This window comes from Saccopteryx leptura, chromosome 6 (genome assembly GCF_036850995.1).
Source record: "Saccopteryx leptura isolate mSacLep1 chromosome 6, mSacLep1_pri_phased_curated, whole genome shotgun sequence".
NCBI lineage: Eukaryota > Metazoa > Chordata > Mammalia > Chiroptera > Emballonuridae > Saccopteryx > Saccopteryx leptura.
The window spans coordinates 143,194,424-143,217,913 of NC_089508.1; the positions used below are offsets into that span (position 1 = coordinate 143,194,424).

At 37.5% G+C, this 23,490-nt stretch overlaps 1 gene segment (V, D, J or C); it reads left to right on the forward strand.

Moving 5' to 3' along the window:
• LOC136407775 (T cell receptor gamma constant 1-like) overlaps positions 1–23,035 on the forward strand; it is a 62,753-nt gene extending 39,718 nt beyond the window's left edge. Inside the window, 4 exon segments of the C gene segment in view lie at positions 5,968–6,297; positions 10,794–10,901; positions 22,399–22,544; positions 22,748–23,035. Of these exon segments, the coding sequence occupies positions 5,968–6,297; positions 10,794–10,901; positions 22,399–22,541 (581 nt within the window).
• Positions 23,036–23,490: the final 455 nt, after the last annotated feature.

Sequence of the window (23,490 nt, forward strand, 5' to 3'; positions counted from 1 at the left end):
AGTACATGCCTATTCTGAAATAAATTGAAAAATACAAAATATATGGGATAAAAAGAGTGTTTTTCTGAGTCTGTTGAGATCTTATTTTCAGGCATGTTCTTTATTAGTACAAATAAATTTTTACCAAAAATTCTCTATAGGTTTTTATGGGATGTAAAGTACAGCATAAGGAATATAGTCAATAGTATTGTAATAAGTATACATGGTGCCAGGCGGTTACTAGCGTTATCACAATAATCACTTTGTAAGTTCTATAAATGTCTAATCACTATGCTGTACACCTGAAACTATTATAATATTTTATGTCAACTGTAATTAAACTTTTTTTTTTAGAGAAAGGGAGAAACAGAGATAAAGACAGACAATAAGAGAGAGAAATGAGACAGTATCAACTTGTAGATGTAGCACTTTAGTTGTTCATTGATTGCTTCTCATACATGCCTAGATGGGTTGGAGCCTTCAGCCAGCTAGTGACCCCTTGCTCAAGCCAGTAACCCTGGACTCAAGCCATCGACCTTGGGATAATGTTGATAATCCCACACTCAAAATGGTGAGCCTGTGACAAGCCCATGCTCATCTAGCAATTTTAGGATTTCAAACCTAGGTCTTCAGCATCCCAGGTTGACTCTCTACCCACTGTGCCAGCACTGGTCAGGCAAAAAACTTTTTAAGTAAATTTTTTAAAATGAAATTTAATATTGACACATTACTGTTACTATTTTGATATGTTTTCATTCATTCATTCTATACATGCAACAACCATCTCAAGTGGATGTTGTGAGGATTAAATAAAATTAAATACAGAAATTACCTACCGCAAAGGTTAGGACATGATAAAAATTTGGAAGTGATAAAAATTTGAATTCTCCAGAATTCAGATTACCACCCACCCATATGATTCTTTATGAAATCAAGAGTAAGGTTGGATATATTAATTCTCATCTAGTCTACATGTCACTTTAGAAAAAATGGACAGTATTTGCAAAATACTTTCAATTTCCAAGACTAATCATTACTTGCTTCAAAAAATGACTAGTTTATAAAAAGCATTATCTCAAACACTATTAACTTAAATATAAGATGATCTTCATTTACAATTAGAAATAGCTCGAAGTGAAAGAGGGGTGTTGCAACTTGCATATATAAATTTATAGTGACACAGGTAAAATGCAAATATTCACTCTTTTTTTTTTTTTTTTGTATTTTTCTGAAGCTGGAAACGGGGAGGCAGTCAGATAGACTCCCGCATGCGCCCGACCAGGATCCACCTGGCATGCCCACCAGGGGGCAATGCCCATCCAGGGTGTTGCTCTGTTGCAACCAGAGCCACTCTAGCACCTGGGGCAGAGGCCAAGGAGTCATCCCCAGTGCCCGGGCCATCTTTTGCTCCAATGGAGACAGAGAGGAAGGAGAGGGGGAGGGGTGGAGAAGCAGATGGGTGCCTCTCCTGTGTGCCCTGGCCGGGAATCGAACCCGGGATTTCCGCATGCCAGGCTGACGCTCTACCACTGAGCCAACCAGCCAGGGCCTATTCACTCTTAATATTAAGTTTTTTAATTAGATTAGAGCTACAAAGTTAAAAATTGTATCTCAATAAATAACAGGTGAGAAATACCAGTGCAGATTATATCAATACAAATATCAAATGATATTTTTCTGCCTTCACATTTCATAAAAAATTTATTCAGCCTGTTCTCACGCACCTAAAACATCTACTTTAGAGCAATGTTCTAAGTTACTGAGTGTCTATTTTTGGATATCTGCATCATGATGTCACTGGAAACTTAATCTGAAGAGACAATTACAAAATGAAAAGAAAGCTCTTTTTTATTTACTCTATTATTCTGGTCACATACAATGTAAGCTTAAACCATAGAGGCTTTAATCTCTAGAGATATTTACTGAATCCATGTGCAATTATTCTTGGGCTTCAGTTTCTTAATTCATAAAATGGGATGAGTACTTATCCAGAGGGATTGTATGAGAATTAATTGAATGGTGTGAATGAAGAACCTGCACATTGTCAAACATATAATGACTTCTGGATAGGTGTTCCCCAATTCAAATATAAAGGGAAATTGTATACAGTATGAGGAGTCGTTTCCAGCCAATAATTTTGACAGAGCAGAAATTCCCCAGAGAATTAGCAGTGCTTGTAATTACTCATAACACAATGAATTTGTAGGTATTGATTTCTTCTTACCACCACTGTTAGCTTACTTCGCAAGAAAAAAGAGATTAACATGTGTTTTCTATTTTAATGTTGGATATGTGATTTGAATCTTTATTGTTTTTATTAACTGATATTGTTTCTAAAACCAACATTTATTTGTTCTAATATTTATAGCCAATAAGTTTTGGTTTCATGATCATATTTATAAAAAATGTTAATATTCATATAGAAAATGGTCAATATGTAAAGTCAATTAAATATAGTTAAAATGTCATAAGTTTGAAATTAATATATAAACATTAAGTAGTTATAAGTACTTATTTGATAAAAGAAAAATGGTAATAAAAGATGTGTGCGTTTGAAATAGCATACTTTCAATTGAAAACACAGTTGATATCATTCATACTGCTGCATATTAATAAATATAAACAACTCAAGTAGTTTAACTCAGATGTATTACTTGATAATACAAATGCTCTATATAAATGTACTAGAAGACTTATTTATTCTTTAAACTGGTATCTATTATAAGCATCAAGATAAAGATTTTGACCATTTAAAACATCATTAATAAGTTTTTTAAAAATGTAAAAACAGGTAATATAATTATCCAAATACATGTACTAACCTTATGTAATCAAGTACATTATTTAATACTCAATTAACTATGAAGTATGAAGTTCAAGATTTATCTTGTCTTGAAAAAAATGATGCAAAGAACCTAAGAAAAAGGGATAAATGATAAGAATAGTGTGTTACCACACAAATATATTTCATGTTTGTCATTTTATTTTCAATTTCTTTAGTATAATAAATTCAGAAGTATTACTATGAAGAAAAAGTTTACTAAGATGATAATTAGCGATTTAATATATTATGTCTACAACATCATTAAAAATCTCAACATTGTTTGCTTACTGCTGTAGTAAGAAAATCAGGTTTGTGCTCCACAGGCAGAAATTTTCAATATTTTTTTTCCTTTTCTTCTCAAATGAGAAATATTCAGTTCTATTTTCTTAAAAAATTTCACTTTGAATTATTAAACTAACTACAAGCTAGCCAAAGAGAAAAAAGTAAGAGATTTGTGTTTTAATTGTAAATCAATATGAAAGGGTTCTAACATTTATAATTTCAATCATTAGATTAATAATAAATATATATTCAAGTAACATTCCAGCATTCATGGTGACATGCCTTTGTAAATACATGATATTTTGTTATATATTTTGACATTGTATCCACAAGAAACTCTAGAACCATACCTTTGATCATTACTCCAATTATCTATCCATTTTATTCAGCAGAGGAAAACAAAGAAAATGATGGAACTCTAAAATAGCTCATCAGCCTTGTAGGGTGGATACAAATTTTAAGGGAGACATTCACCATCAAAATGTGGTGTATTTAAAATAGGGTGTAATAGTCAGTTTAACGTTCAGATGAAATTCAAAATAAGATGGGCGTTTGGTGAGCCATTTCTAAAGTGAAACAAAATTTGGGGCATTTGATTAACAGATTATATTTATATAAGTAGTTCTAAAAACAATCAGTAAAAACTTCAATAGAAAGTTTGGAAATGTTGCTATCGTGCGTCTAAATTCAAGACATCCTAAGTAATTTGGAGGTGCAGTTTTAAATACTGCACTAAAATGTGGAGACGTTCAGGTGTGACATTAAGATGTCATATAAACCTAGAAATCAACTAGAAAAACTCGGCATGAGGGCCATCGTTTAAGCTAAAAAGTAATTTGATAAATTAAGAACTTGTGGAAGTTGATGCCCATTAAAGCCAATGAGTATATCCTTTAGGAAAAAATAAAAAGTTTCCTCCTGGCATTTATTTTTTTGGAAAAGAAAGATAAAATGACGCATTCCAGAATCAGTTAAGTGAGGAGTGAGTGTCTGCAGAGTTATGGACACGAGGCTGTGTGGCCAGAGAGATTAGGTTACAAAATCATGTGGTAGGACAGGGGAGTATTATGTTATTTTATTTTATTTTATTTTATTTTATTTTATTTTATTTTATTTTATTTTATTTTATTTTATTTTATTTTGGTGAAAGAAGGGGAAATAGCAAGACAGACGCCCCCGTGTGCCCTGACCAGGGTTCACCTGGCAACCCCATCTGGGGCTGATGATGGAGTACTTGAGCTATTTTTGGCAGCTGAGACTGATATCTGCTCCAACAGAGCTATCTTCAGTGCCCAGGGCCATACTAGAACCAACCGAACTACTGGCTGAAGGAGGGGAAGAAGGGGAGAAGGAGGAAGGAGGGAAGAAGCAGATAGTAGCATCTTCTGTGTACCCTGATTGGGAACTGAACCTGGGACATTCACATGGAAGGCCAACTCTATCCACTGAGCCACAAGCTTGGATCTCATTTTTTATTTTTATTGAACTTATTGGGGTGACATTGTTAATAAAATTATATAGATTTCAGGTGTACAATTCTAAAATACATCATCAGTTTATTACATCCTGAATTTACGACCAAAATTCATGTCTCCTTCAGTCACCATTTATACTCTCTTTACCTTTCTACCTCTGCCCTCCTCCCATCCTTTCTGAAAATCATACTGTTGTTTGTGTCTGGGTAATTTTGTTTGTTTGTTTTTGTTTTTTTACTTTAGCAGCCATTAAAGATTCTCATCTGAGAAACGATCATCGAAGTTCCCTCTTGTTCTCCTCCCTATCCTTGCCATTCATCCTCTACATATCATAGTATGAAAGGGATTAAAATTAAATAAATTCACAATGAATTTTTTTTTTTTTAATTTTTTTTTTTCCATTTTTCTGAAGCTGGAAACGGGGAGAGACAGTGAGACAGACTCCCGCATGCGCCCGACCGGGATCCACCTGGCACGCCCACCATGGGGCGACGCTCTGCCCACCAGGGGGTGATAATCTGCCCATCCTGGGCTTCGCCATGTTGCGACCAGAGCCACTCCAGCGCCTGAGGCAGAGGCCACAGAGCCATCCCCAGCGCCCGGGCCATCTCTGCTCCAATGGAGCCTCGGCTGCGGGAGGGGAAGAGAGAGACAGAGAGGAAAGCGCGGCGGAGGTGTGGAGAAGCAAATGGGCGCTTCTCCTGTGTGCCCTGGCCGGGAATCGAACCCGGGTCCTCCGCACGCTAGGCCGACGCTCTACCGCTGAGCCAACCAGCCAGGGCAACACAATTTTTTTTGTGACAGAGACAAAGAGAGACAGACAGAGGGACAGACAGACAGGAAGAGAGAGAGATGAGAAACATTAATTCTTTGTTGCGGCACCTTAGTTGTTGTTCCTTAATTGTTTTCTCATATGTGCCTTGACCCGGGGACTACAGCAGACCAAATGACCCCTTGCTCAAGCCAGTGCCCTTGGGCTCAAGCTGGTGAGCCTTGCTCAAACCAGATGAGCCCGTGCTCAAGCTGGCAACATCGGGGTTTCAAACCTGGGTCCTCCGCATCCCCATCCAACACTGTATCAACTGTGCCACTGCCTGGTCAGGCATGTTCACAAATTTTGAAACAGTTAAGTCATTTTAGCATGTTTAGAAGGAACAAAAGCCAAGTTTTAATTCAAGCTGTGCCATTTAATAGCTGTGACTTTGGGTGAGTTATGTAACTTCTTGAACCTCTTTTCCAATCTGAAAATGGAACAGCAATAAATACCTCATGAGATACTGTGGATGAAAGGCCATGTAAGCACTAATTCAGCGGTAGCATTAAATTTGTTTATGTATGCCAGCTCTTCCCAATCACACAATGCCTGTGTCTCTTCGATTCTTAATTGCCATTCCCTTTCCCCCACAGACAGAAGCCTTGGTTCAGACATCTCCCCCAAGGCCACTACTTTTCTTCCTTCAGTGGCAGAAATAAACCTGCACAAGGCTGGGACATATCTTTGTCTTCTGGAGAAATTTTTTCCCAATGTTATTAAGGTAGATTGGAAGGAAAAGAATAGCAACACAATTCTGGGGTCCCAGCAGGGAAATGCCATGAAGACTAATGACACATACATGAAGTTCAGCTGGCTGACTGTGAACGCGAAGTCCATGGAGAAAGAACACAAATGTATCGTCAGACATGAGAATAATAAGAGAGGAGTTGATCAGGAGATTCTTTTTCCTTCAATACAGAAAGGTAAGAGTATATAAATATAGCCTCCCAGAAAACTATTTTTCTACATAGCAATGCCCCAAGAGTCTAACAAGTATTAATAAAAATAATACAAACCTTTCTTAAATGTTGATATATTTAACAGTAGCATAACTGTCCTGCTATTTCCCCACAGAATTAAAAGAATACTATATGCTTTGGAACATAAAAAGATAAAAAAACAAACATTTTGCTTTTCTCAGCCTCAGTTTTATTTTCCAAAATAAAGCTACATGATGTTGTATGGACTAAATGAGGCAACACACATGAACGCACCTAGCAATTCTGCACAAATTAAATGCCCAAATCAGGAAATAAGAACAATTAGACATCTTTCAGGAGTTTTCTACTCAGCATGCAATGTCCCCCTCACTTCAATTGCTATACCTGAAGTATAACAATGAGTTTGAGGTGATAGATATTGTCCAAGTCTCACTACACTGAGAACTTCAAGTCCTTTGTATGAACATAACAGACCAAAGCCAACAAAGTGCCTACAGGAAGGCACTTGACCATGTGGTTGACAAGCTCCTTCTAAGGAGTGGGGAGCAAGCCCATCACAAGATGCACTAAGACCCCTGCTGCATACCAGTCTGAATTTCTGAAGTGAGTCTGTATCTCCTCAGACCAGTGTGTCCCAGTGATCAAATCGGGTCCCAACACTTACATTGGCTTTCTCCTGGGCTGTGATGGAGAGCAAATAAAACAATGTCAGTGCACATGCTTGTTTTCAAAAATATAACGTGGGTGTATTTATTCATATGCGTGTATTTATTTGTATCCTTTCCTAAAACTAAAATAAGATGGCCAAAACAGTCCTAATTTGCCTATTTCCATGACCAAGAAACAAAGAAAGCAAATATGCAAAGCACCACAAGTTTAATATAACCACTGGGATAGTGCCCTATTAGGTTGTGATTTTCTAATGATCAGGGATGACTTTTGGAAAAGAAGGAAGGTCTGGTTTATAAGGTATTTTACTTGACCTTTAATTTCTGAAACAAATGTCTCCCTTGGGCTTCTCACGGCAACCAAGCCAACTAAGGCATTCTGATAATGTCATTCTATGGCAGATTTCTAATGCTGTTTCTGGGAAGTTTGTTATTTTTTGTTTCTGATAAAAGCAGAAAATATAAAATGGAAGCACAAATGAATAAAGGGAAATGATTTTTTTAAATTTTATTTAGAAAATTAACCTTAACAGGGTGACATTGATCAATAAGAGTACATTGGTTTCAGGTAAACACTTTTAGAGAATTTGAACTGTTGATTATATTGTATACCCATAACTGAAAGTCAACTAATTTTCCATCACTTTATATTTGTCCTTCTTTACACCCTTCCTTTCACCTCTTCCCCCTCCCCATTGTCACAAGTCCCTTTTCTCCTTCCCCAATGTTTCCTTTCCCCTAGTAACCACTTTACTTTTATCTGTGAAATCATCCAGTTCTTAGCTCTTTCTGATTTACTTATTTCTCTCAGTATAATGTTATCAAGGTCCAACCATGTTGTTGTAAATGTCACTATGTCATCATTTCTTATGGCTGAGTTGTATTCCATAGTATATATGTGCCACATCTTCTTTATCCAATCCTCTATCGAGGGACACTGGTTGTTTCTACATTTTGGCCACTGTGAATAATGCTGCAATGAACATGGGGTGCATGTGTCTTTACGTACCAGTGTTTTCGAGTTTGGGGTAAGATACCCAGTAGAGATATTGCTGGGTCATATGGTAACTATATTTTTAATTTTTTGAGGAACCACCATACATTCTTCCATAAAGGTTGTACTAATTTGAATTTCCACCAGCAGTGGATGAGGGTTCCTTTTTCTCCACAGCCTCTCCAGCACTGTTATTAATCTGTCTTGTTGATAATAACCGATGTAACAGGTAGGAGGTGGCATCTCATTGTAGTTTTGATTTGCATTTCTTGAATAGCTAGTGAAGATGAGCATCTTTTCATATATCTGTTGGCCATTTGTATGTTCTCTTGGGAGAAGTGTCTGTTCAGGTTCTCTCTTCATTTTTTAATTGGATTGTTTGCTTGTTTGTTGCTGAACTTTGTGAGTTCCTTATATATTTTGGATATTAACCCCCTATAACAGCTGTTGTTTGTAATTATTATCTTCCATTTAGTTAGCTGCCTATTTGTTTTGCTGTCAGTTTTTTTTGCTGTGCAGAAGCTTTTTAGTTTGATATAGTTCCATTCATTTATTTTTGCTTTTACTTCCCTTGCCTTTTGGGTCAAATTTATAAATTGTTCTATATGGCCAAAGTCCATAAATTGTTCTCTATGGCCAAAGTCCATGAGCTTAGTATCTATGTTTTTTTAATATAATTTATATTTCAGGTCTTATATTTAGATCTTTGATCCATTTTGAATTAATTTTTGTGCAGGGGGACAAACTGTAGTCAAGTTTCATTCTTTTGCATGTGGCTTTTCCAATTTTCCTAGCACCATTTATTGAAGAGGTTTTCTTATCTACATTGTGTGTTTTTGGTTCCTTTGTCAAAGATTGACTTGTCCATATATATGTGGTTTTATTTATGAGCTCTCAATTCTGTTCCATTGGTCTGTATGTCTGTTTTTCTGCCAATACCATGCTATTTTGATTATCGGGGCTCTATAGAATAATTTGAAGTCAGGTAGTGTGATACCACTGGATTCATTCTTTTTCCTCAGGATTGTTTTGGCTATTTAGGGCTTTTTATTGTTCCCTACATATTTTTGTTCTATTTTTTTTAAAGAATGACATTGGGATTTTGACGGGAATGGCAATTTGTATATTGCTTTGGATAAAATGGCCGTTTTAACTATGTTGATTCTTTCAGTTTATGAACATGGAATACTTTTCTATTTCATGTGTCTTTAAATTTCCTTCAATAATGTTTTGTAATTTGTTAAGTTTATTCCTAGGCACTTTATTTATTTTTGTTGCAATTGTAAAAGGGATGATTTTTTTTAAAGTTTATTTTCCAAAGTTTTATTGTTGGCATATAGAAATGCAGTAGACTTTGGTATATTGATTTTATAACCTGCAACTTTACTGTATTGGTTTATTCTTTCTAATAGCTTTTTCTTGGAGTCTTTGGGGTTTTCCACATACAAGATCATGTCATCTGCAAAAAGTCATACCTTTACTTCTTTTTTCCTGACATGAATGCCTTTTATTTCTTTCTCTTGCCTGATCTCTCTGGCTAAAATTTCTAGAACTATTTTGAATAAGAGTAGAACGAGTGAGCAGTCTCATTCCTGATTTTAGAGAAAAAGTCTTCATTTTTTTTACCATTTAGTATGATATTAGCTGATAGTTTGTCATTTATGGCCTTTATTATCTTGAGGTCCTTTCCTTGTAGTCTTGATTTTATTGAGTGTTTTAAACATAAAGGGATGTTGTTTCTTATCTAATGCCTTTTCTTCATCTATTCATAGAATAATATGATTTTTGTTCTTTGTTTTATTGATGTGGTGTATTATGTTGATCAATTTCCATATGTTGAGCAATCCTTGTGCTACTAGAATGAATCCAACTTGATCATGATGTATTATTTTTTAATGTGTTGTTGTTTTCGATTTGCTAGTATTTTGTTTAGGATTTTTGCATCTGTATTCATTAAAGATACTGGTCTGTAGTTTTTATGTGTGTGTGTGTTTTCTTTGCCAGGTGTTTGTCTGAGGGTTATGTTGGCCTCATAAAATGTGTTGAGGAGTATTGCTTCTTCTTCTATTTTTTGGATGAGTTTGAGAAGGATAGGTACCAAATCTTCTTTGAATGTTTGGTAGAATTGAAGTGAACTGTTTTTGAAGGAAGATAAAACTGATCTGGTCCTAGATTCTGACCAGATTAGGAAAGAGAATTGGGATACACACACACATTTTATTAGAAAAAAATTGTAACTTTATTTTTTTACCTCATCAATGCATGATGATAAGATATTTTTATTTATCTTTTAATAAGAAAATCACTGTAAAGAACATTAAGACATAGTAATGTGAATCCTTGATGATATTTTAACATCTAAACATGATTATATAACTTTTTATCTTGAGTATACCCTAAAGCCTATACCTCACGTCTGTTTTTTTAAAGCACACCAAATATCTTGTTGAGGACTTAAAATTGCACACCAGAGCCTGATCCACATGGGCAATAACACATATTGTAGCAAAAGGATAAACCAAAGTCACTATTGCTACTGTTTTCCTCTATCCAATGGTCAATGGTCTTTCTAAGAAATTTTGTCTTTGTATTATATTTGCCTTTTTAAAACATTATAGATAAATACAACTCTCAACTCAGGTTTAATTACTCTGAGAACTATAAATGTGACTTGCTTTATATTTTTATTCCTGTAAAGAATTGCACTGAAATGCTGAGCTCCTGTAATAAAAGTGTCATTTCTAGCATAAGTAAGATATCTAGAAAAGAAGATGTGTTCAGTGTCCACAATGGGGCATTATGTTGTCTCTCTATAGGCATTGTGTCAGAAGTAGAGAGATTTGAAGATGCTACACTCCCAGCTACAAGGATGGAGGACCATGAGCCGAAGAATGCAAAGAATAAAGCTCTAGACATGGAAGCAGGTGAGGAAACCAACTCTTCCCGAAGCCTCCAGCCAAGTGAAACTGATTTTGGACTTCTGACCTCCAGCTCTTTAGGGAATAAATGTGTGTCATGTTAAAAAGATCTGTAGATTATTTTACAGAGTAATTTCCACATGTTCTCTCTGACTTAACCTCCTACAATAACCTTGGCTTTGCCAGTCACTTGTATGATACACAGAACATCATTTCTTCATGACTAACATGGAATATTCCAAAATACAACTCTCTTCCTTGTTAATGAGGTATTAAATGAGATAATGCACATGAAGCATTTAACTTGCACTGGGCCACACGGTCTTGCACAGTAATCCTCACTCAATAGACATTAGCTTTTATTAACATTGTTGTCATGCCCACAAATACCACATCTCTAGAAAATTATGTGTGTGTTCTGGGGACATTGTGAATATGCATGAGTTGGAAAGGCATGGCTTAGATGGGAAATTTGCCTAAACCATACTCCTTCAGACATGTAAGATTCTGTTGTGAATTCTCTAATTAAATGACTGTTTTTTTTTTTTTGTTTTGTTTTTTTTATTTTATATAATTTTATTTTTTTAATGGGGTGACATCAATAAATCAGGATACATATATTCAAAGATAACAAGTCCAGGTTATCTTGTCATTCAATTATGTTGCATACCCATCACCCAAAGTCAGATTGTCCTCTGTCACCTTCTATCTTGTTTTCTTTGTGCCCCTCCCCACCCCCTATCCCTCTCCCATTCCCCCCTCCCCCCTGTAACCACCACACTCTTATCAATGTCTCTTAGTTTCACTATTATGTCCCACCTATGTATGGAATAATACAGTTCCTGTTTTTTTCTGATTTACTTATTTCGCTTCGTATCATGTTATCAAGATCCCACCATTTTGCTGTAAATGTTCCGATGTCATCATTTCTTATGGCTGAGTAGTATTCCATAGTGTATATGTGCCACATCTTCTTTATCCAGTCATCTATTGATGGGCTTTTTGGTTGTTTCCATGTCCTGGCCACTGTGAACAATGCTGCAATAAACATGGGGCTGCATGTGTCTTTACGTATCAATGTTTCTGAGTTTTTGGGATATATACCCAGTAGAGGGATTGCTGGGTCATAAGGTAGTTCTATTTTCAGTTTTTTGAGGAACCACCATACTTTCTTCCATAATGGTTGTACTACTTTACATTCCCACCAACAGTGTATGAGGGTTCCTTTTTCTCCACAGCCTCTCCAACATTTGCTGTTACCTGACTTGCTAATAACAGCTAATCGAACAGGTGTGAGGTGGTATCTCATTGCCGTTTTGATTTGCATTTCTCTAATAGCTAAAGAAGATGAGCATCTTTTCATATATCTGTTGGCCATTTGTTTTTCTTCCTGGGAGAAGTGTCTATTCATATCCTCTTCCCATTTTTTTATTGGATTGTTTGTTTGTTTGTTGTTGAGTTTTATGAGTTCTTTGTATATTTTGGATATTAGGCCCTTATCTGAGCTGTCGTTTGAAAAAATCATTTCCCATTTAGTTGGCTTTCTGTTTATTTTGTTATCAGTTTCTCTTGCTGAGCAAAAACTTCTTAGTCTGATGTAGTCCCATTCATTAATTTTTGCCTTCACTTCTCTTGCCATTGGAGTCAAATTCATAAAATGCTCTTTAAAACCCAGGTCCCTGAGTTGAGTACCTATGTCTTCTTCTATGTACTTAATTGTTTCAGGTCTTATGTTTAGATCTTTGATCCATTTTGAGTTAATTTTTGTACAGGGGGAGAGACTGTAGTCCAGTTTCATTCTTTTGCATGTGGCTTTCCAGTTTTCCCAGCACCATTTATTGAAGAGGCTTTCTTTTCTCCATTGTGTGTTGTTGGCCCCTTTATCAAAAATTATTTGACTATATATATGTGGTTTTATTTCTGGACTTTCTATTCTGTTCCATTGGTCTGAGTGTCTATTTTTCTGCCAATACCATGCTGTTTTGATTGTCGTGGCCCTATAATATAGTTTGAAGTCAGGTATTGAAATGCCCCCAGCTTCATTCTTTTTCTTTAGGATCGCTTTGGCTATTCGGGGTTTTTTATAGTTCCATATAAATCTGATGATTTTTTGCTCTATTTCTTTAAAAAATGTCATTGGAAGTTTGATGGGAATTGCATTAAATTTGTATATTGCTTTGGGTAATATAACCATCTTGATTATATTTATTCTTCCTAGCCAAGAACAAGGTATATTCTTCCATCTAATTATATCTTTTTCGATTTCCCTTAACAATGGTTTATAGTTTTCATTATATAAGTCCTTTACATTCTTTGTTATGTTTATTCCTAAGTATTTTATTTTTTTTGTTGCAATCGTGAAGGGGATTATTCTTTTGAGTTCCTTCTCAGTTGTTTCATTGTTGGCATATAGAAAGGCTATTGACTTCTGTATGTTAATTTTGTATCCTGCGACCTTACTGTATTGGCTTATTGTTTCTAGTAGTCTTTTTGTGGATTCTTTGGGGTTTTCGATGTATAGTATCATATCATCTGCAAAAAGTGATACCTTTACTTCTTCTTTTCCGATATGGATGCCTTTTATTTCTTTGTCTTGTCTGATTGCTCTGGCTAGAACCTCTAGTACCACATTAAATAAGAGTGGAGAGAGTGGACAACCCTGTCTTGTTCCTGATTTAAGGGGGAAAGCCTTCAGTTTAGTGCCATTTAATATGATGTTAGCTGATGGTTTATCATATATGGCCTTTATCATGTTGAGATATTTTCCTTCTATACCCATTTTGTTGAGAGTCTTAAACATAAAATTGTGTTGTATTTTATCGAAAGCCTTTTCTGCATCTATTGATAAGATCATGTGGTTTTTGTTCTTTGTTTTGTTAATATGGTGTATTACATTAACCGTTTTACGTATGTTGACCATCCTTGAGATTCTGGGATGAATCCCACTTGATCATGATGTATTATTTTTTTAATATGTTGTTGTATTCGATTTGCTAGTACTTTGTTTAGTATTTTAGCATCTGTATTCATTAGAGATATTGGTCTGTAGTTTTCTTTTTTTGTGCCATCCTTGCCTGGTTTTGGTATGAGGGTTATGTTGGCTTCGTAAAATGTGTTTGGAAGTATTGCTTCTTCTTCAATTTTTTGGAAGACTTTGAGTAGAATAGGAACCAAGTCTTCTTTGAATGTTTGATAAAATTCGCTGGTATAGCCGTCAGGGCCTGGACTTTTATTTTTGGGGAGGTTTTTAATGGTTTTTTCTATTTCTTCTCTACTGATAGGTCTGTTTAGGCTTTCTGTTTCTTCTTGACTCAGTCTAGGAAGGTTGTATTTTTCTAGGAATTTATCCATTTCTTCTAGGTTGTTGAATTTAGTAGCATAAAGTTTTTCATAGTATTCTACAATAATTCTTTGTATATCTACGGTGTCCGTGGTGATTTCTCCTCTTTCATTTTGGATTTTGTTTATATGAGTTCTTTCTCTTTTTTCCTTGGTAAGTCTTGCCAAGGGTTTGTCAATTTTGTTGATCTTTTCAAAGAACCAGCTCCTTGTTCTATTAATTTTTTCTATAGTTTTTCTGTTCTCTAATTCATTTATTTCTGCTCTGATTTTTATTATCTCCTTTCTTCGGCTGGTTTTGGGTTGTCTTTGTTCTTCTTTTTCTAGTTCCTTAAGGTGGGAAGTTAAGTGGTTCACTTGGGCTCTCTCTTGTTTGTTCATATATGCCTAAAGTGATATGAACTTCCCTCTTATCACTGCTTTTGCTGCATCCCATAGATTCTGATATGTCGTATTGTCATTTTCATTAGTCTGTATATATCTTTTGATCTCTGCACTTATTTCTTCTTTGACCCATTCATTTTTTAAAAGTATGTTGTTTAGTTTCCACATTTTTGTGGGATTTTTTTCCTCTTTTTTGCAGTTGAATTCTAGTTTCAAGGCTTTATGATCAGAAAATATGCTTGGTACAACTTCAATTTTTCTGAATTTGCTGATGTTGTTTTTGTGGCCCAACATATGGTCAATTCTTGAGAATGATCCATGTACATTGGAGAAAAATGTATACTCAGTCACTTTGGGATGAAATGTCCTGTAGATGTCTATCATATCCAGGTGCTCTAGTGTTTTGTTTAAGGCCACTATGTCTTTGTTGATTCTCTGTTTGGATGACCGATCTAGAGCCGTCAGCGGTGTATTGAGGTCTCCAAGTATGATTGTATTTTTGTCAGTTTTTGTTTTAAGATCAATAAGTAGCTGTCTTATATATTTTGGTGCTCCTTGGTTTGGTGCATATATATTAAGAATTGTTATGTCTTCTTGATTCAGTGTCCCCTTAGCCATTATGAAATGGCCATTTTTGTCTCTGAGTACTTTTCCTGTCTTGTAGTCAGCATTATCCGATATGAGTATTGCTACACCTGCTTTTTTTTGGATGTTATTTGCTTGGAGTATTGTTTTCCAGCCTTTCACTTTGAATTTGTTTTTATCCTTGTTACTTAGATGAGTTTCCTGTAGGCAGCATACAGTTGGATTTTCTTTTTTAATCCATTCTGCTACTCTGTGCCTTTTTATTGGTGAGTTTAATCCGTTTACATTTAGTGTAAGTATTGACACTTGTGAGTTCCCTATTGCCATTTTTTATCTTGCTTTCTGTTAGTTTTGTGTCTTGTTTGATCCTTCTCTTTTGTTTTTCTATCTTTTGTTTTTATTTGGTTGTATTCCATACATCTTTCCACTGTTGCTATCTTTTTTATCTCATGTGCTTCTGTGGTGGTTTTTTCAATGGTGGTTACCTTTGAATAATGAAAAGGGTCCCTACCCTGTTCATTGTAGCGAACTATTTTGTGAGTACTTTTGCACTCCATCGTCCTTTGCTACTGTTAATCTCCATCTTCTCCCCCTCTTTCTTTTTGTTGTTGTCACAGTTTAAATTTGGTTTTATTGTGTTCTTCTTGGAGCTTTTACTTGTGGCTCTGTTTTTTTTTGTTCTTTGTATCTGATTGGAGAACCCCCTTTAGTCATTCCTGGAGTGGGGGTTTTCTGATGATAAATTCCCTCATCTTTTCTGTATCTGTGAATGCTTTTATTTCTCCTTCATATTTGAAGGATAGCTTTGATGGGTATAGTATTCGTGGCTGAAAGTTCCTCTCTTTCAGGACTTTAAATATTGGGGTCCACTCTCTTCTAGCTTGTAGAGTTTCTGCTGAGAAATCTGATGATAATCTAATGGGCCTTCCTTTATATGTTGTATTCTTCTTTTCCCTGGCTGCCTTGAGAATTTTTTCTTTGCTGTTGGTTTGTGTCAATTTCATTATGATATGCCTTGGAGTAGGTTTGTTGAGGTTAAGAAAACTTGGAGTTCTGTTTGCTTCTTGAACTTGAGGCTTTAGTTCTTTCCACAGGCTTGGGAAGTTCTCATCTATTATTTGTTTGAGTATGTTCTCCATTCCATTTTCTCTCTCTTCTCCCTCTGATATACCTATTATTCTTATATTATTCTTTTTGATGGAGTCAGATAATTCTTGTAGGGCTATCTCATTTTTTTAAATTTTTGAGTCTCTTTCTTCTTCTCTCTGTTGTGCCTCAAGTTGCTTGTCTTCTATTTCACTAATCCTCTCTTCTATCTGACCTGTTCTATTAGCTAAGCTTGTTACTTCGTTTTTCAGCTCGTGAATTGAGTTTTTCATCTCTGTTTGATTTGTTTTTATAGTTTCAATTTCCTTGGACATATATTCTTTGTGTTCATTGAGTTGTTTTCTGAGCTCCCTAAATTGCCTGTGTTTTCTTGTATATCTCGGAGGATTTTTAGGATTTCTATCTTGAATTCTCTGTCATTTAGCTCCAAGGTTTCCAATATATTAAATTTTTTCTCCATAGATTTTTCCTCATCTAGTTGTGTTACCTCTCTTTCTTTTGTATCCATAATATTCGATTTTCTCTTCCTTAATGGCATCTGAGGGTGGTTTTGTTGATAGTATTAATGAGATTTAATAAAGAATAAAAAGTTTAAAAAAATAATAAAAAAAAATCGAAAAGAGTTGTTTTTTTAAAAAAAAATTAATAATGAAATAAAGAAAAATAAAATAAAATAAAAATTAAAAAAAAAAAAAAAAGGAAATTATTCCCCCCCTCCTTTTTTTCCTCTCCTCTCCTCTCCCCTCTTTCTTGATAAAATCTTGTGGTGTACTGTGAATTATAACAAACAATGCCTGTGATGGAGGGCCTGAATTGGGGAAAAGTAATAAAGGGGCAAAAAAAAAAAAAAAAAAAAAAAAGAAAGAAAAAAGAAAAAAAAGAGCGTATGGACCCACAAAAAGCAAATAAGGAAAAAATTTGGGTCAAGAATAAAATGATTTGCTTTTAGGTGTTGGTTGTCTAAGAGTTATGATGAGAGGATTAAGAGGAAAACGGAAAAATGGGGGGACAAATTAAAAAATTACTATTGTATTTAGTGGAACAAGAACTAGATAATATGGAGAGCCAGGGATGGGAGCACTGCTAGTGAGTTAAAAAGGTGAAGTAAAAACCCCCCAAAATGTCACAAACATAAGTTTGAGTCCCAGATAAGATAATTTGTTTGTTATTGAGGTTTGAATGAGAGGAGATGTAAAGGAAAAAGGAAGAAACTAATATAGAGGGAGAAAAGAAAGAGAGAGAGAGAAAAAAAAAAAAAGAGGGAACCACTAAAAGAAGAAAAAAGAAAGGAGAGAGAGAGAGAGAGAGTTAAGGGTTTTGGAGTGCAACCCTCATAGAGAGAAAGGAAGAGAAGAGAAAAGATAATGGGAGATGTAACACTTATGGGTAGTGTAGTTCAAGGAGAGGAGAGAGTAAGACCGGTAGAGAGTTAATCGGCCAAATTGGAGGAGGAAAAAAAAAAGTATCAAGAATGAAGATAAGAGAAACAAACGAACAAATATAATAAAATGGGATAGGTTATAAAGTCTGCAGATTATTCTTGATTTTGAGAGGTTATCTTCTTGCTTTTTCTTTTCTCTCCCTCTTCCTGGTCGGTGACTCTGTACCCCGGGTTTTGCCCCTTTGCCACGCTCAGGTGGAGATTTGCAGTTGATAAGTCTCTATGGCAATGTCATGTATTGTGCTTTAGTCTCGTTGGCAGTCGAGGCTATTAGCATTTATAGGCTCCGACAGTGAGAGAGTCCGTGTTCCTGGAGCCTTTCTCCTAGTCTTTCCTTCCTCAATTAGTAGCCTGATAATCCAGCTATGGGGTTGCTGCTGCCTCTGCCTGGATAGTAAGAGGCTCAAAGAGCTGGCAACTCCCCACTCTATTTCCACTCAGCACAGGGCTCTGGGTAAGGCTCAGTCAGTCAGAGCTGCTAGCATAATCAGGCGGGCTTTCCACCCACTCACAGACCTCTGGCTCTGCCACTCTGTCCGGTAACACAAGCGGGTGCCCACTTCCGGGGCGCTTGGAGAAAACTCTCACTCACTGGCTGCGCGCGCAGACCAGGATATCCGGCCAGCAGTCTCACGCTCTGAGTGAAACCCCCAACCGCAGGGAAAAGTTGCAGCGTTGGAATTGAGTCTCGCTCCGTCCCCGTGCGCGGCTTTTGCAAGGCGCTGGGGCGGCCCGAGATTCCGCTTTGGCCCACACAAAGGCCCCTGACTCTGCTCCTCTGTGCGATGACACGGGCACGCACTGCCGAGGCACTCGGAGGAATCGCTCACTCCTTATCTGCGCGCGCAAACCAGGATATGAGGCCGGCCGCTTTCCCTCTGAGTGAAACACCCTTGGCAAGGAAAATCTCCACCATTGGAATTAGTTCTCACTCCCTCCTGTGCGTGGCTTTCCCAGGGCGCTGGGGCTGCCCAGAGACTCTGCCCTCGGCCCACAGAAAGGCCTCTGACCCTGCCTCTCCGTGGGGCAACACGGGCACTGACTCCCGGGGCCTAGGAAGAAATCTCTCGCCCACTAACTGCGCACCAACCAGGAGACCAGGTAAAATGGCCGCGCCGCTTGTCTTTCTTTGTTTGGGTTTGGCGCGAGTGTTATCTTGTATTGCCCGGGTTGCCACAGGATCAGATTTTCCTCGGCTTGGTTCTCCGTGCCACAGCCTGGTTCGGCCGTTTGTATTCACCCCCTTTGCCCGCCTCAGTTTCTATATTCACAGTTACCAGAGAAAGCCGCCCTGTTTAGGTTAGTGAGGAAGGCGGAGCATTTCTTACTCCCTATTTCCTTCGGGGTTTGGTTATATATTTAGCCAATTTTTCACTCAATCATACCTTTGGGTGTATTGCGAAGCATCTGGAAGCTCCAAGTATAGGTTTTTCTGTTTCTGGTTGAAGATCTTGTTGAGTTTTGGGGGAGATTTATCGGTATCGCTTCCTACCCCGCCATTACTCTGACGTCATCTGTTAAATGACTGTTTTGGTAGCAACACTCATGTCAGCGGTGTGTGCTGAAGGCTGTAGGGCAGCTCCTTCTTCTGTCTATTTCCCCGTTCAACAGGTACTCATTGAACAACTACTTGGTAGCAGGAGGAAACAGGTAGTCTTGGAAAGTACCCTCTAGTTGTGATTAAAAAGAAAGAAAAATGTATCCTTTATGATCTTCAACATCCCAATGTAGGGATTAGATCCACTGAATTACATAGAGTCTATGCAACTGTTCCTGGAATTGTGGGGCTCACATTTTCAATGGCTCTCTCCTCTCTGTTGATAGTCCTATCTCTCTATTATCTATCTATATCTATCATCTATCTATCTATGTATCATCTATCTATCATCTATCATCTATCTATCATCTATCTATCTATCTATCTATCTATCTATCTATCTATCTATCTATCTATCTATCATCTATCTATCAATCTATCTGTTTATCTATCAAATAGGTGTGTATCTGTTTATCCCCACTCACACAGATATGCATTGTCAAGGACATTAATAAACAATTCATTAATAGTTGTTCTGTTTTCTTGTAGAGTTTGCTGCTGTTAATCATAAGATAAGAGCTTGTCTAAAAGATGAAAATATATTTGCATATGTTTGCCTTTATGTCATGCTATCGCATTTTTCCCCTCCTGATCAACTTAAGGTTTGAACTTCTTTGGCTTCAAGTAGAAAAATTAGAGTGACTGGATTTTTCAGAATAGACAAATCAATATGTTAAATCATTTTCTAGTATTCATCTTAGCATAGTAATGCTGATTTTGGTATCACATGAATGGAAATTAGAGAAAGCAGTGTCATGCTCAGAATCATGTCAACAGTATGCTTTATTTCTTTTTTTTTTTCTTTTTTTTTTTTTTTGTATTTTTTTTTTTCTGAAGCTGGAAATGGGGAGAGACAGTCAGACAGACTCCCGCATGCACCCGACCGGGATCTACCCAGCACACCCACCAGGGGGTGATGCTCTGCCCCTCCGGGGCGTCGCTCTGCCGCGACCAGAGCCACTCTAGCGCCTGGGGCAGAGGCCAAGGAGCCATCCCCAGCGCCCGGGCCATCTTTGCTCCAATGGAGCCTTGGCTGCGGGAGGGGAAGAGAGAGACAGAGAGGAAGGAGGGGGGGTGGGGGTGGAGAAGCAAATGGGCGCTTCTCCTATGTGCCCTGGCCGGGAATCGAACCCGGGTCCCCCGCACGCCAGGCCGACGCTCTACCGCTGAGCCAACTGGCCAGGGCAGTGTGCTTTATTTCTTAGTGTGGCTTTTGTTTCTAATGACTAAGAAACACATGATACCAAGTTGCTTCTAGACTTCAAGTCTTTGGATCTTGCTAGTAGTTAATAACATGAGCTGATGTTGACTGAGCACTTCTTATATGGAAGATGTAGTCCTGTGTTATCAATGCATTTTCTGTTTGATTCTCATAATACTTCTGTGATGTAGTGCAATATATGTACTTCCATTTTAGAGATGAAAGCAATGAGCTAAATTTAAGTTCCTTACACCATGAAAAACAGCCAGACCTGGGGTTTTAGTGCACGCTGTCTGAATCAAGAGTTCAAACACTTACTCAGTTTCTAATTCGTCCTCTGAGAGTTGAGGCATAAAGAAAAAAAGCCCAAAGCTAAGACTATGACACATTGGGTGCATGGCTGGGGCGAAGGTAGTGGCAACGCATGGGCCACTGAGTACCACAGACTGGACTTCAACCCCATGTTTTAAGTCCCTAGTTGTATAAATAAGGATGTTCTAAGAAATACTTTCCACATTTGCCTAGCAGATATAATGACACCAAACTCAGTTATCCAGAGATAAGGCCACATATGTAGAATGTTTAGCAAAGGGTATCTCAGGTAGCTGGCACAGAATGTATCCTAGTTTGGCATTTTCTCATGACACAAGTACAAAGAAATCAACTAGAAGCATTCGTTCTAACCCTGCTGATCTCTCCTACATTTCCAATATCAAGAGATCTCTGGACCTCAGCTAAAGCCTTACCTGACCAATAGCAAGGATTTCTGAGTTGAGCACATCACTTATGAGATCCCTTTCCACACTAAGAGCTAATAATTCTGGCATTCTACCTTTATGAAGATAAAGCATGTCAAAGGGAAATTTCTACAGGAAAGGAGTAGTCTTGAGTTTTATTGAGTAGCAGTCTAGCCCACCATTGCTGTCATCTATTCATATATTTCTTGGAAAACTTTAAAGGATATGAAGTGCAACTACCCTATGGTATCTTAGCCACAATGAGGAATGTTCAGGAAAAACAGGTGAATGAGCTGTGACCTCTTATAATTCAGAGAATTTGAAATAACAACTTCCCAGTTAAAATAATGTCCTCTACTGAAACATCATCCCACACTATTGTGAACACCAGCAAATTTTCATGAATTGTACCCTTAGAAGGAGTCATATGGCATGCACATGTAATGACTCAGATGCTTCTAAATCAGCAATTCTACATTATATTCATGCTTAACCTTTTGATGGCTGAGCATTTCTTATTGACTTAAAGATACAGAAAGTGTTCTGTAAATTTATGTTGCTGGGATTGATCTGGTTTCTTGTGGTAACTAACTACATGATATCTGGAAAATTACTTCTCTCTCTGTTCTCATTCTGTTTGTAAAATGGGAATTAAAATAACAATCTCATTGGTTATTGTAAAAAATAAATAAGATTAAAGCTTTGCATCAGAACTGTCACAGTGATTGGCGTTGTTATCAGTTAATAAATATTAGCTGTTATTAATTAGAGACATGATGGGGGTGAAGAAATGCTAAAAACTATTTATCACAAATATTTTCTCTTATTTCACTCACTCATTAAAAACACAATTTTAATTTTTAACATTTAGGAGGGTTCTAAGTGAATTTAGCTGAGGTTGTTGATTGACTTGACCTGCAAGCTCAATTCTAAGTTGTCTCGCTGGTGATGGTGGTGGTGGTGACTGTGGATGGTTGTTTATTGTTGGGTTTGGTGGTGTGGAAGTGTCACTTCAATGCAGATCATCAGAAGTAAATAATGTGCCCCCCTTTCATTGATATCTTCTACCCTTTCAAGAGAACTGGCAGAACTAATCAAATGACTTCTCCTAGATACAGTGCAGCTGCAGCTCACCAACACCTCTGCCTACTACACCTACCTCCTCCTCCTCCTCAAGAGCCTGGTCTACTTGGCCATCATCTCCTTCTGCTTGTTTAGAAGAACAGCAGTCTGCAGCCCTGGAAAGAGTTCATAACAGGTGATGGCAAGAAGGGTCACTGCTCCTCCTTCTATTGTCCCTGAACATATCTGCAGAGGATCTGGCTGGACTTTCTGACTGGGTTTAGATTATTTCAGTTCAGATGTGCATTTTCTATTATGTCATTAGTGCATAATGGTTTTCAACCCTCTGGGCAAAAGAAAATGTCACTCTGTCTCAATAACAAATTCTGCAATACTCAGGGACCGGACCAGAGGGCATCAGAGCACCAGTCTTCCTGTGATCCCCATCAGCCCCTCCAGCCAGCCCAATAGCCCTGTCTTCTGTTGCAGCCGGCATGCAGCTCCAGCATGGCCTCCATGCTCTCTGCCCAGAGAGCTGTCGAAGCTTCCCAAGTGCACCTGACGCTGCTGTGTCTGCTGTTTGAATTCTGTATGTTGGTTTTCAGAGGAGGCACAATATATTATTTTAAAAATGAAATTCTACTTTTGTCTATGTACTTTAATTTTCTTTTTTTAGCAAGGGACAGAGACAGGGGCAGACAGACAGGAAGGATAGAGATGAGAAGCATCAATTTGTAGTTGTGACACTATAGTTGTTCATTGATTACTTTCTCATATATGCCTTGATCTGGGGCTCCCGTTGAGCCAGTAACCCCTTGCTCAAGGCAACAACCATAGGGTCATGTCTATGAACCCACACTCAGGCTGGAGACCTCAATCTCAAGCTGGTGAGCCTGTACTCAAGCTGGATGAGCCCACACTCAAGCAGGGTTTCAAACCTGGGTCCTCAGTGTCCCTCGACACTTTATCCACTGCACCACTGCTTGGTCAGGTATTGATTGCTTTCTCATATGTGCCTTGACCAGGGGTTGTAGCTGAGTCAGTGACCCCTTGCTTGAGCCAGTGACCCCTTACTCAAGCCAGTGACCCTGGGCTTAAGCCAACAACCTTCGGTTTCAAACCAGCAACCTTTCTGCTCAAGC